Genomic DNA, 13,629 nt, shown 5'->3' on the forward strand with positions numbered 1-13,629 from the left:
CAAAATCCCAGTATACTATTTGATACTAAAAATATATAAAAATAAATTTAGCGCATGATGGTTATTTTTATTAGAGATGAAATCGAAAGTTTTAAAATACGTTATATAAAATTAAAGAGTGGGATTATTATTATATTAAACCTAGATTAATTATGTTGAATATGAACAATTTTAGTAAATCTAAATTGTATGATTACCATAAGAAAATTGTTTCATTTTTATATTTAAAAAAATAATAATAAGTATTGAAATATATGACAACATAGGAAAAAATCATAATGATATGAAATTAATGAAAAAATATAAATTTAAAAAACCAATAAAAATATAATATGTTTGGAACTTTTTACAACACAAATTTAAAAAATATTAAGTAGGTACAACATTTGAAATAATGCTTCACGAGATTTAAAAAAAACTTATAAGCTTACTTCTTTAACTGTTAAGTAGGTCACTCAAAACATAAATAAAAATGTATCTTAGTTTGTTTAAATTAAATAAAACAATTAATTAACTTAAGCAAAAACTGCAATAGAAATATCTGCATCTACTATTGTATGCATTATACAATAATTATATACGTTTCTAACAGAAATAGTTATTGCCTTATAATGTTAAAAATAGTATCTTGAAAATAAATATACAAAACCTTACTGGACTTAAAATTAAATTAAAATAAATAGTATACTCATTATTTATGATTTTACGAACATGACGATATTTAAAATAAGTACCTATTACAAAAATATAGCAAACATTTCGTCTAATCGTTTCAAAAATAACTAAAACAAATAAATAATATAAATGAAAGTAATGATAAACGTGGAGTACATATTTAATAAGAGATACACTATATGGAAAGAAAAAATGCCAATCGTTAATAAAAATGAAATAAACTATTGAACATGTTTAATACTTTTTAATTTAGACAAAAAAAATCCTTGAATTAATTTAGTCTAATTTTATAATACGACAAAATAACTTGGTGGACGAAATAAAAACTGGATTCGCAAACGCGATTGCATAATTTTAACAATATAAGTATTTTAATTTAATTACATTCTGGTTATTTCATTTGTATACATCTATTTCTTCACCCCAGTTCTACAACATTGTGGAAACGCATTAAAATCAAGAACTTGTGACAATAAAGCTAGATATTTAATCATCCATCATCCTACACAGTAAATTATAATTTACATGTTAAAAATAATTTTTAATTTAAGAAGTGAATTAAATATAAAATTAACATACCAAATCAAACAAAGATACATTTACATTATTAAGATGATGTCAGCGCACTATTTGTTTTCTCTCTTCGACCCACGCCCAACAGCAAATTTACGTTTAGCAGAACCAACACAGTGTTGTTATTACAGATTCTGACAAGATCGATGAATGTATTGATTTTACATACATTTAAGTTTTTACGTCTATGTACACGATAATTAGTGCAAATAATGCTTCGATTTTCAACCTCAGTATTTTGATCGACGGAAAAGTGAATATAGTTAGTGTATTAGAACATTTGGGAGGTCAAAATTAATTTTTACGCGAAATCGGTTTTTGACAAGATCGATTTTGGTTTTTGGTCTAACTCTCTTGTTGTTCAGGGCTCCACGGAACAATACTATTAACAACTTACAGTACTTACAGTAAAATCATTTTACAAAAAATGTGCTATCCTATTTTCGTATAAAAATACATTCATCGCTCCACTCTAAATCTTAAAGGCACTAAGTGTGACATTAGAGCGTATGATATTTCTGTATGGTACAAAAAAAAGAGTTAGGTAAACGCTTTGTTAATTATCTAAGTCTTACTATTTCCAACTCACTATCTCTAGATGTGAAAAAATATATACCTATTCAATAATGTTAATAAAAAAAACAGAGTTATCTATATATAACAAAATTGATTTTGCTTATTTATTAGAAAAATTTATAAAAAAAACTATATTGTTAATTCAACCATATTTGTATTCTATGTAATGTTTTATTTTATCTACGTTATTGTTTAAGTAATATTATAGTATGTCTAGTTTTAAGTACAAACCAAAATGTTGTAACTTATTAACCTCACCACAAGCTTTGCTTATAAATGTAAATTAAACCAACTACTTAACTTTGTAATTTATATCTTTTAATTTAATCAATGAATAAATAAAAAAAAGATAGGCACAAATCCTATAATTTCCTATAAATAAAATTGGAATAAGATCTTACTTTAAATGTTCGCATTACGAGAAAGTTAAAAACGAAAGGAGGAGGCATAATATGACAACGTACGCCATATATATTTATTTATTTATATTTTTATTAGGTATTCCAAGTTTATTGAGAACGATTTTTAAAAACCATATTGAAACAATATAATGCGTCTATGATCAAAAATGTTATCCAATTTCTCATTTATCTATTTTGAATTTATAACAAAATAACCCACCTATATTAATAAATAATTTGTAGGAAATGTAAATTTTCATTGAATCATTAAATAGTATTTTGACGTTTGTTGGGAATTTAGACAAGCTATATATTACACATATTTTACAAGTATAATAAATACTTTAAAAAATGTAAATATTTTCAAATAAAAAAGAAATACTTATCATTCATAAACCAGCGTGTATGGCTTATAGAATCTAAAATTTAAAAATAATTTAGAGACTCGATAAAAAGTTAAACGTCTTGAAAACAGACAATTTTTTTTATTTTTTCATTCTACTACAATTGTTTTTATTAGTTATTGGATGATAGAAACTAAATATATATATATATATTATACAATAAAAATAAATAGACTAGCTTTAGAATTGTCTTTTGTCGATGGCAGTAAAAATTGCTGAACACAAACAAAAAATATTCAACATCTATTGCATCTTAGGAGAATGGAACTGTATAATATATAAAACATAAAGCAACCCAAACTTAATTTTATTACTTACGTCAGTTTTTCCTATAACAGAAATCATACAAAAATCTTAAAATCATAACTCTTGATTTTCATGATTCTGTATACCATACCTTTCATTCAGCTGAATAAAGTCAAACTCCCCCAGTTAACCTAGCTTAAATAATTTACTCAATTCGCATAAACCTAGCATAAACAACGGAGGTGGGTATCCATTTATAATTTGAAATCTGATGATCTATAGGCCCATCCGGTGCATAATCACATCATTAAACAAACAACCATATTACTTTGGAATTGCATGACAAATTTTCCAAATGTAATAAAATTATTTAATAAAAAAATGTGTAACAGAAACAATTAAATTGTGAATATACAGAAAATCGATTACTACAGTTAATACACAATAAATAATATCCGATTTATTCAATATACAATATCAATAAAAATTGGTCAAAAAAAAAAATTTATAATAGTACCTAGTATACTATTATATTTTTTAAATACGTTTGCTTCACGTTTGAATAACGGAACTTAATGTTGCAGTAAATTTAAAATGATATTAAATTGTTGTTTCAATAGAAAAATTTTAAAATTTAAAATAAATAACTTTTTATCACATAACTTTTGTGAACTTCTGTAAACTTTGGTTAAATATGAAATTAAATTTGTAACCATAATGTTTCTCGTATCACCTTTTGAGGCTTAAATGAATAATAATCAAAATGTTTCTAAGGTTTTCCTTTTATATCAAAGAGTAGGTAAATAATCATATTTTTAAAAATAAAAAATTCTTTTTAGAGGTTATGTAATTATTAAATTTCATATTCACAAAATCAAAAATTAAATTGTAGTGGACTATTAGCATTTCAATGCAACCATACACCAAGCCATATAATAAAAATAGCATTTATCAATATTCTATTGAATCACATAGTTATAGTGTATAATAACCACTTTTGTTTAAATATAACTACATGTATTACACTTAAATAACATAATTCGATTATAAACTACAAAACAGTTTAAGTAAAAAAAAATAGCTACCTTTACACATAATATTATGCTAAAATTATTTTCTCACACATTCAATAGACATTCCACTGTGTGATTGAAATGTGCATTTAAACTTAACATGCTAAACTTAGATAACTTATAGGTACCTACATCTAATTTAACATGGGTAGGTAGTAGGTAGGTACTGATATTGTTTGTTTTTTTTAGTATAATACATGACATACAATGGAAACGATTTTTTTAAATTTAATAAACATAATTATTAAATTAAAATGTTGTAAGAAAATTATAGTTGTAGTTCTTTTAAACTTTATATATACCTAAAAAAATTTTTGGATTAATAATTATCACCCCACAGATTATGTTACAATTCAATAATTAATACCTAAAACAATTGTGGTTACAGAGAAAGAAAATTTTTTTAATAATTGCTTGCCACATAATGACACATATGTATCTACAACACTCAGGGTACAGGGTAGTATACATGGAAAAGAATGTAGTAATTAGTCAGTATTGAAAAAGAATGATTGACTCAAATAATTGTTCTTGAAATGTATACATTCAGAGATAAAAAAAATAGTATAGGGGTCACGAGACCGACCGGTTTTAATTACGTCTTTATTGTTTCCGGGGGTCGGTGACATGCGGTCATTCATTAAAAAGTTATTACCCAAGGCCCGGGGATATTTTGAAAACTTTAGAACACTCCTAGTAGAAAACAGCAAAACAAGCGACGTTTTTAGAATTTTGTGGCAATTCCCACATAGACTGAGAAACGAGTAGAAAATTATTACGACTGGCGACGGACTCCGAGAATTAAATTTTATGCTAACACCTCCCACTGCAGCTGTACTTGTTGTGAACAAGTGCACCTGATTGGGCACGAATTAAAAATAATTACTTCAATTTCCCTCTTACAATTAAAAATTAAACAACCTACGCCTTGATAATGAAAAGAAGAGAACCGTACCTACGCAAGCACACGCTCGCACGTCCATAGTATAATAATATACATAATCACTGTTTGTTTTAAAAGATAAAACTGTTAATGTTGTTTTTGTTATCGTCGTCCTGATCACCTGGTAACGAAATCGTAGGTGTGGAGGGGATGTAGATGTATATAATGTATAGCTATATATATAGGTACGTACCGGAAGCGAACGCGCAGACTGCTGAACAGGCCAACACTGTGGTGACCAGTGCTTGCCAAGAGCTGCTCGAGCACATCGTCAGCCTGTAAAATACAACGGTTAAGACATATTGTGTCCGACAGTCACATTTGGACCCACTCTTGTTGACGGGGAGAGCAAACCATACAAATTACAAAATTCGTTTCGCGAATGATCCGAAACGCGATTATTATATATTATGATGGAATACTTAAACCTAAATCCATACTGCGCTACTAACGGCTCTTCGGATGTAGTATTGGGGGGATGGGGGGTCAAGTTAGGCTAGGTTGGTTAGGATGCAAATGACAGATATCATATCAGATATCCGATTTCTGTCAGTTCGGTTCGTCCTAATAATAACGCATACACACACACATCCTGTGCGCGAAGATACCACACGTGGAAACGCGAAATAAAAACAATACCAATACACGAAATATATGTTAATAAATTTATAAAACTATTATAGTAATGCACGACTTGTGTCTGACAAAAAACGATCGACTCGACTAGGACACGGATTTTGACGGTAACAATAAAATAAAATTGTATCACTGTCTTACACACAACAGTTAATAAAAAAAAAATAATTAATAAATTGATACCGTTATATGGTATTGATAACGATTGACGAGTCGAAAACGATAGCGACGCGATCGACAGACGACGGACGAGGTCGTATCGTACGGGCGCCGGTGGTACGCGTACACTGACTGAACGCGACGGGGGCGGCGCACGCCCCGCGAGCTTGAAACGCGCGCGCGGCCCGATCCCTCCCCTCCGCGCGCACCCGCCCATCATCGCCGCCGACGCCGCAGCCAATTGGCAAAAACCACCGCCGCCGTCGCCACAGGTATCGCCGGACTCGCCGCGCGCGTGCGACGGCGGATAAACGCGCGCGGCATTCGAACTCCACGAACGTTCGGGACGAACACGCTCCGACGCCGCCAATACCGATGAAGATCGCTCGAACGCCGCCGCCATCGATGCCACCGATGCCGCCGACGACGATTCCTCGCCACCGCTGTTGTACCGTCAAGGGTAAGCACAATAATTATTAATAGTATAATCGAGTATATAATTATCACTGCTGTGTTCAAAACCAGTTTGTAAGGATATTATGATCCATATTATACAGAGTGATTCGCCAAACATTATTTTAACATATTTATTGAAATTTACAATTTTCGGAATTTTCCACCAAATTTTTGTACTTAAAATTATTATGGGATTCAAGATGTATCACCTAGGTGGTGATACAAAAACTTTTTTTACGAATTAAAACCTTTTTTTTTACTGTTCCACTACCTATATTAGGCAAATAAGTTTTTTAGAAAACTGATCCGAAATTCGAATGAATAGTTTCTGAATTATTAAACTTTATAAACCAAGGTCTTAAAATTATAATTTTTAATATTTTCTGAGTTATACGTAATCTACTTGACTAAAGACTACATCTATTTTATGTTGTATCTAAGTCCTAAATGTATATACTGTTATCGCCCGGCACATTATGCTAATAGAACATCTGCGTTCGTAATTATTATAAATATTGTTTATGTTAACACAGTTATTATTTAACCCTTTCTAAGAATCAGCTATTTTTTAATCATTGGAAATTAAATTTACAAAGTACATTGAAGATCGAATTCAACAACTTCTATAATTGCCAAGTTATGTATTTATATAATAAATATATTGCTAATACGTATTGTTGAATTAAATTTTGTTCTATAATTATTAAAAAACAAGAACTCGTATAAAATTAATTTTTATTGTCAAAAACTGAGTTGAAAAAAAAATTTAGTGCCAAAGCGCGAATAATTAGAATACGTCTCTGGGTACGACGACACTATCCGGCGAGTAAATCTTTGTTTTATTTATCTGTAGCTTATTGTTTTTGATAAAACTAAAATACCTAATGCCTATAACTATAATTTAAAATAAAGATTTTTTAGCGAGGGGTGCGTTATTTCGGAAAAAAATAACTGCAGGGATGACAAATGTGAGCTAAAAAAATAGTAGGTTGTTGGTATTCCGGCCCCGTATCCACCCCCACTTCGACCACTGTGCATATATTCATATATTAATTTATACGAAATTTTAGAGTTTCGGTTACCGCGGCTAATATAACAGCATATTATATTGTCGACGAATGCGTAATATATAGGACTATATATTTTTAGAGACGGTGTATTTTATTCACTAATACTATTTTTTTTTTTTTTTTATTCGCTAAATTACTGGGTGAATTAAAACTATAATCAATACACCTACATATGTTTCTTCAAGGTATTTAATCAGAATATAAAATTATTCTAAATAAATAATAGGCTCTCTAAGGATAGAATAATTTAAGATAACTTAACTTATCTTAACAGGTATGCGCTAGTATAAATTACGTAAATACAACATGTATAAATACATCCTATATACCTAAGCATATTTTATTTCCAAATACACTATAATATATAGGTAATTTGGTGAAATTTTAATTTCTAAATAGCCATTATGTTATTTTAATTAGCACAAAAATGCAAGTACCTAATAATATGAAATACGGATGAAATGTTCACATACATATTAATTTTGTTTATTATGATTGTATTGTTAAGTAGGAACTTTGAAATAATTAAAAATGTTAATTTAAACATTTAACATGTATACCTACTTGAAGTAGCTTATACCAAAACGTAATATTTTTTTTTAAATTTTAGAAACTAGAATATATTGAAAACTATTGTGAAAGATTTACTAAACAAAGTCATCCATTCCCTATATATCATACATTTTATCAAAAAATGTACTTTCTTACTTAAAAAACTTAATCGACAAAATTATGATAACTTGCAAAACATTGTGTCGCAATCATTTAATTGTTATGCTCGATAAAATATATGCCACTATCTGTTGGGTTAAATAATACGACGTAATCATTTAAACATTTATAAATAATTGGATTATTGCAATTCCGTATAAACTCACGCAAGCTTTTTAAAGAACTTTCTCTACATTATTTTATGATTACTTTTTATTTTTAAATAAAAAAAATGTATATTCATTCTGTTAGGTATTGTACTTTAATATTTCAAATGACTGCAAATTTGACAAAAAATAAATAGTAATATAATTATTTTTTTCTTTTGATCTAAATACAATTTTGACTTCATAGGCTATTACTTCTTCAGGGGCAAGCTTTGTGAAATAGTTCAACCTCCCGTGTAGTGGTTCCAAACATGAAAAAAAGGCCATTATTACTTCTTACATTTTTTAATTGAAATCATTACGGGTTATTATATTTTAAATATAATAACTGTATTGTTTTTTGGTTTGGTACAAGTTCCATGGTGTTTTGTGTGGGTTTAGAATTTAAAGTTTGTTTATGACGTTATTGGCTGGAAACATTTCGTTATTTTATTTTGTTATAATATATTTGACCCTGTAAGTTAAACACACAGGTTTCACTAGTAATTCCTGCTTTGCGATAATTTAAAATTTAAAATTCATAATTATACCATAATTCCATGTTATAAATTGTAATTTATATTGTATCAAATTAAAATATTATTAATTTACGGTTTGCATTTTTTTTAAATATTCAATTTATTTCAAGCTTTATAAATAATATTAGTAATTAAACTACATCAATTCATAAAATATTTGACATTTTTATTATTCTTATTTGTAAATAATATATCAATAACATGTATATGCATAACCAACTAACAAGCAAAATTATATTCCATAAGACTATACTTTATAGCGGATAATAAAATCCGAACATTGCTCATCATAAAATATGGGAGGATATAAAATAAATAAGAACTACGAATATTATTTTCATAAATATACGTTTATAATAATTGTAATACTATGTAATATTTCATAATTTGAATTTAACTAAGTCTTATAGATATCTTTTGAAAATTTATTTGGTTGTCATTAATAATGGGTACATATATAACACTAGAGGTACATAAAGCGGACATTGATATGCCCATTATGGAAAAATATTACTTTATTTAGACAAACATTAAAGCTATGAATGATAATTATGTTTAAAAAAAAGAAAATTGTTTTTTGTCATGGGGAATTATTTTTAAATCCAAGTATCGGTGTTTTACAACAAAATTATTATAGAATTTGATAAATAGACCTATCAATTACAAAGTAATTTTAAGTAATAATATAAAAGAAATAGCTAAACATAATTTTAATTAATTACAATTCAAATCGATTAGGAGTTGGTATCTTTGAGTACAACGTAAACTTAAAATATTAAAGGACTTATGATAAATAATTTTAAGTGTCAAAAATAACTATTTAGATTTTGGTTTAGTTTGAAATTCAAGTTTAAATGTATTCACAAATTCACCACAAATTGGTGGCGAAATTATAAATTTAACTTATACACCCACACCCATTATACTATATTTTGTTTATTGTTTTGTACGAGTTTACCACAACCCCCATCAATCTTATATACTCTTTTCTGTAATATTAACATAATTTTCAACGTTATGTGCCATAAATACATAATTCATTATTTTTTTAAATATAATTACTACCTACCTATATTTCGATTAAATTTAAATAATTTAAAGCCTATACTCTAATATAAAAATTATAACTTTTGACGGTTATTAAACATATATAGTTTTTGATATGTACTAAACAACATAAATAATGAAATATATTATATTTATTATGTAACAAACATAATGTTTGTTTAATAATTTCAGCTATTATAAATAATTCAATTAACCGCTAGTTATATCATAATACCAATGAGTTAATTTAAGGACACGTTTTTTAAAAGTATGCAATGGTTGCAAAATATGTTGTTTTTTTTTTTGTTTAAAAGGAGGTAATTACTAATTATTAACACATTGTATACGGTCTCAACATTTTGTTCTGTTAATAAAACGCTTTAAAATTCTCTCCCAGCAATAACCGTCTAACAAAAAGTCTTCACATAAAAATAAACTATATTTCATAACTAAATATAAACCTTAAAAAAGTTTGAATGTAACTATACATGTGCCATTCTGATGGCAGAAAAATATAAATATTAGACAAGTGCCGTGCAGTCGATATACGGCTTTGTACTCTTATATAAATGTATTTAATAATTATAGTACAATTAATTATTTACAGATTACTATATTATAATATAAATATTTAAAATAGGTGGACAAGTGAATACCGATTTGCTGTACAGTAGTTGTCGAACATTTCGATCATTGTATACGAAATACGATTCCTAGTAGAGACGTTGTGTCCTCCTATAAATTTAATATTTAAAAAAAAATTTAATAAAAATCGAAAATATTTTATGGCTATAAATAGCGTAACTTTTCACAGTCAAATTATATTTTTGTAAAAAGGTACATGGGAAATCTTCTTTCAAAATTTCCAATATTGGTTATAAAAAGAAAAACTGTAATGAATTTCTAAAAAAATAATAATTTACAAAATTTAAAAATTTGAAAAAATTGGAAAAACTCATATGGCTATAAAATACAAATAGCTTTAAAATGTTTTGCCATTTATGAAAAATGCTATTATAAATATTTTGTGAAAATTTCAAGTGTCTACAGTTAATCATTTTGGAAATACAACAAAATATGAAAATTCGATGGGCGGAAATATTCGTTAATTTAAGTAAATTTTTAATTCAAACGCTTATAAAAAATTAATGTTATTTCTCGTAATTTTTTTTTTTTTGTTTAAACAGAATAATTTTTATAAAATTCGAAAAATTTCTCAAAGCTATAAATAGCTCAAAAAGAGTTCAAATATATTTTGAAAATTTTGCTACATATAAAAAATTCTAATACAAATAGTTGGTGAAAATTTTAAGAGTCTATAGTTATTAGTCTTTGAGTTACGCCAAAAAAATAAAATTGGTTTTGCGTATAAATTATACTATTACAATTTTGACCTCCCGAATCGGAGCATTTTTAACACCCAAAATGTTGATGACAGAAAAAAAATACACATCATTGTAAATACAAACATTCATTCGCTACGCTCAAAATCTAAAATATCATTCAGATTATTTACTTAATATTTTTCAATTAATTAAATAAAATACAAATTAAATTAAATTATCGACCTGGAAATAAACACGCTCAAGAAGAATTCGCAGATCTTGACTATTCTATTCGTTCCTAAAAATATATAAGTGTATTGTATACATTATATATTAATTTATAAAAAACTGAATACTTTATTTGTTTAGGGGGCAAAGTTTTATACATTCAACAACGAATATGAATTCGTAGGTATGATTTATATCAATTCTGAAAATGCGCTTGAATATAAAAAACTATTTGGTGACCGTACTATATAAGTTACAATGTTACATCATAGACTAGGCCTTAAAACTTTTCCCATATAAAATTCATTTTATGCAAAAAAAATAAAAATAAATGTTGTTGGTGAAAATGGGATCACTATTAGGAAAAGTTTGTATAGAAAAAAAGCGATTACCATTATGGCCAGAAAAAACTTTTGATGCAGCTTACACACTTCGAATATATACCAATAACGATAAACATACTTTCTAAACGGCAGGAAATATTACCAAACTCAAATACATATATAATATTATAATTGTAGGTAAACAATGCATTTTTTTAAATTTATATTTACAGTGAAGATTATTTTCAATCAAAAAGTACCTACCTACCTCTATACATTTTGCATTCCGAATGCCACAATACATTTTCATAATTTAATCAAATTAATTATTTACAATTATATGTATTATAACATGTTAAATTTATAATAGATAATTTAAAAGACCAGTGGTTCTGATTTTAAGCATTGAGAAAGCTTACAATAGTTTTATTTTATAATCGATTACCTACTGTTTATTGAAACAGAGAATTAAAATTAAATAATTTTCTATAAACTTGTCAACCAAACTCCGTTCATATCAACAGAAAGTTGAGTTAATTAACGCTATACATTATATACATTGTTTATATACATCGTTACATATACACGTATAATATTTATGTTGTTCTACACGATTTTATAATCATTTTTGAAAGACGCACTTCGAATAAAAATAATAATAAGTAGTAATATGGTCAGAATTCGTTTTTAAAAACGAATAGACTTAAAACCTGTTAATGAATGTTTTATTTAAATTAAAGTTCATAGGATGGGGAGTCTTAACACGAAATGAATATTCATCTTGGTCGATTCGTCTTGGTACGCCCGTAAAACTTTCTTCCCGAGAGAAAATAATAATTCCGAATGGATTTTAAAACGGGCGTCCGTATATTATTCGCTGGAATACAAATATCACGAAACTTTTACTTCCCACCAACCCATCCGACCCTTCAGTCTTATTAGCGCCGTTCTTTGCAGTCTGATGAGTTTTTTTACGAGCTTTGCCGCATAGGTTTCAACCCGTAAATACCAATAAGTCATATTTTCAGAAAAATATACAAAAAATAATAATAATAAAAAATATGTAACACCATGTCAACATTTAAAAAAACCCCAGACCTTGTAAACTTAAAAAGTATACTACAAGGAGATTACATTGATTTTAGAAAGTATTGTTTACAATATATAGATACTTGAAGTAAATGTAAATTATGAAAGGTGACATAATACGAAATATATTAGAGTGCAATTACAAAGAAATATCTTATAGTTAAACAAAAATTATTAAAAACCAACAGTATCATAAAATTTAAAGTTTTTTAATAACAAAAAAATAATCCAGGTAGGTAATACATTAGCACCATTATATTATGAAATAAATAAAATAAAATGAAAATTTCTATTAGTCCATTAATTATATTTTTTAAGTATTATAAAGTAGTATAAAGTAAACTATTCATGAATATTTAATTGAAATATGCCTACAGGTTATTTATTTTCCAAGCAGTAATTTAAGTGCTACTTTACATTTAGTATTAAAACCAATGTGTATTTAAATATTATCAATCGGGTCATCAGGATAACTACCTTTTATTTAATTTTTATGTTTATCTATCTTGTTACTAAACAAATCGAATACAAAAGTAAAAACTATAAATCGATATATTCTAAAAAATAATTTAATATAAAAAAACCGCAACAAGCTTTGCTCAACACCTCGGCACAGTATAATATAGTAATGAACCAACGCCGGAAATTGTTGCTTAAGTAACGATATCAAATTCAACATTCCACTCTATGTTCATTCAATAATACACGATATAGATACGTGTCAAATTTATTAGAAGTACGTGTAATTTGAAACCTTTATTGGGGTGAACAGTTATCTAAGTAATAGCATTAAGTTATTTACATAGTAAAAATGAATTATTTTCAAATTATTTACGATAAACCTTAATTTACTTAACCGGCACATATGTTTATGAAGAAGCTAGTAATTATAAATTTAAGAACGCATTTGTGAAATCGTTAATATTACAAATATACTTGCTTGTGTCATACCAAAATGTATTTCTAATAATATTCAAAAATAACAAAATTATATGAAAAATCCAGTAAT

The 13,629-nt window shown here is 27.0% G+C and overlaps 1 protein-coding gene and 1 long non-coding RNA gene across 2 annotated transcripts in view; one reads left to right on the top strand and one right to left on the bottom strand.

The window, feature by feature from the left end:
• LOC132946171 (tyrosine-protein phosphatase Lar-like) overlaps positions 1-13,629 on the bottom strand; it is a 156,203-nt gene that overhangs the window by 115,164 nt on the left and 27,410 nt on the right. The window contains 1 exon segment of the mRNA XM_061016031.1: positions 5,085-5,167. Coding sequence (XP_060872014.1) covers positions 5,085-5,160 — 76 coding nt within the window. The 5' untranslated portion in view covers positions 5,161-5,167.
• LOC132946173 (uncharacterized) overlaps positions 5,738-13,629 on the top strand; it is a 32,988-nt gene continuing 25,096 nt past the window's right edge. The window contains exon 1 of the long non-coding RNA XR_009664676.1: positions 5,738-6,146. This is a non-coding gene — a long non-coding RNA (uncharacterized LOC132946173). The remainder of the gene's footprint in view (positions 6,147-13,629) is intronic.

The sequence above is a fragment of the Metopolophium dirhodum genome, chromosome 6, assembly GCF_019925205.1.
Source record: "Metopolophium dirhodum isolate CAU chromosome 6, ASM1992520v1, whole genome shotgun sequence".
NCBI lineage: Eukaryota > Metazoa > Arthropoda > Insecta > Hemiptera > Aphididae > Metopolophium > Metopolophium dirhodum.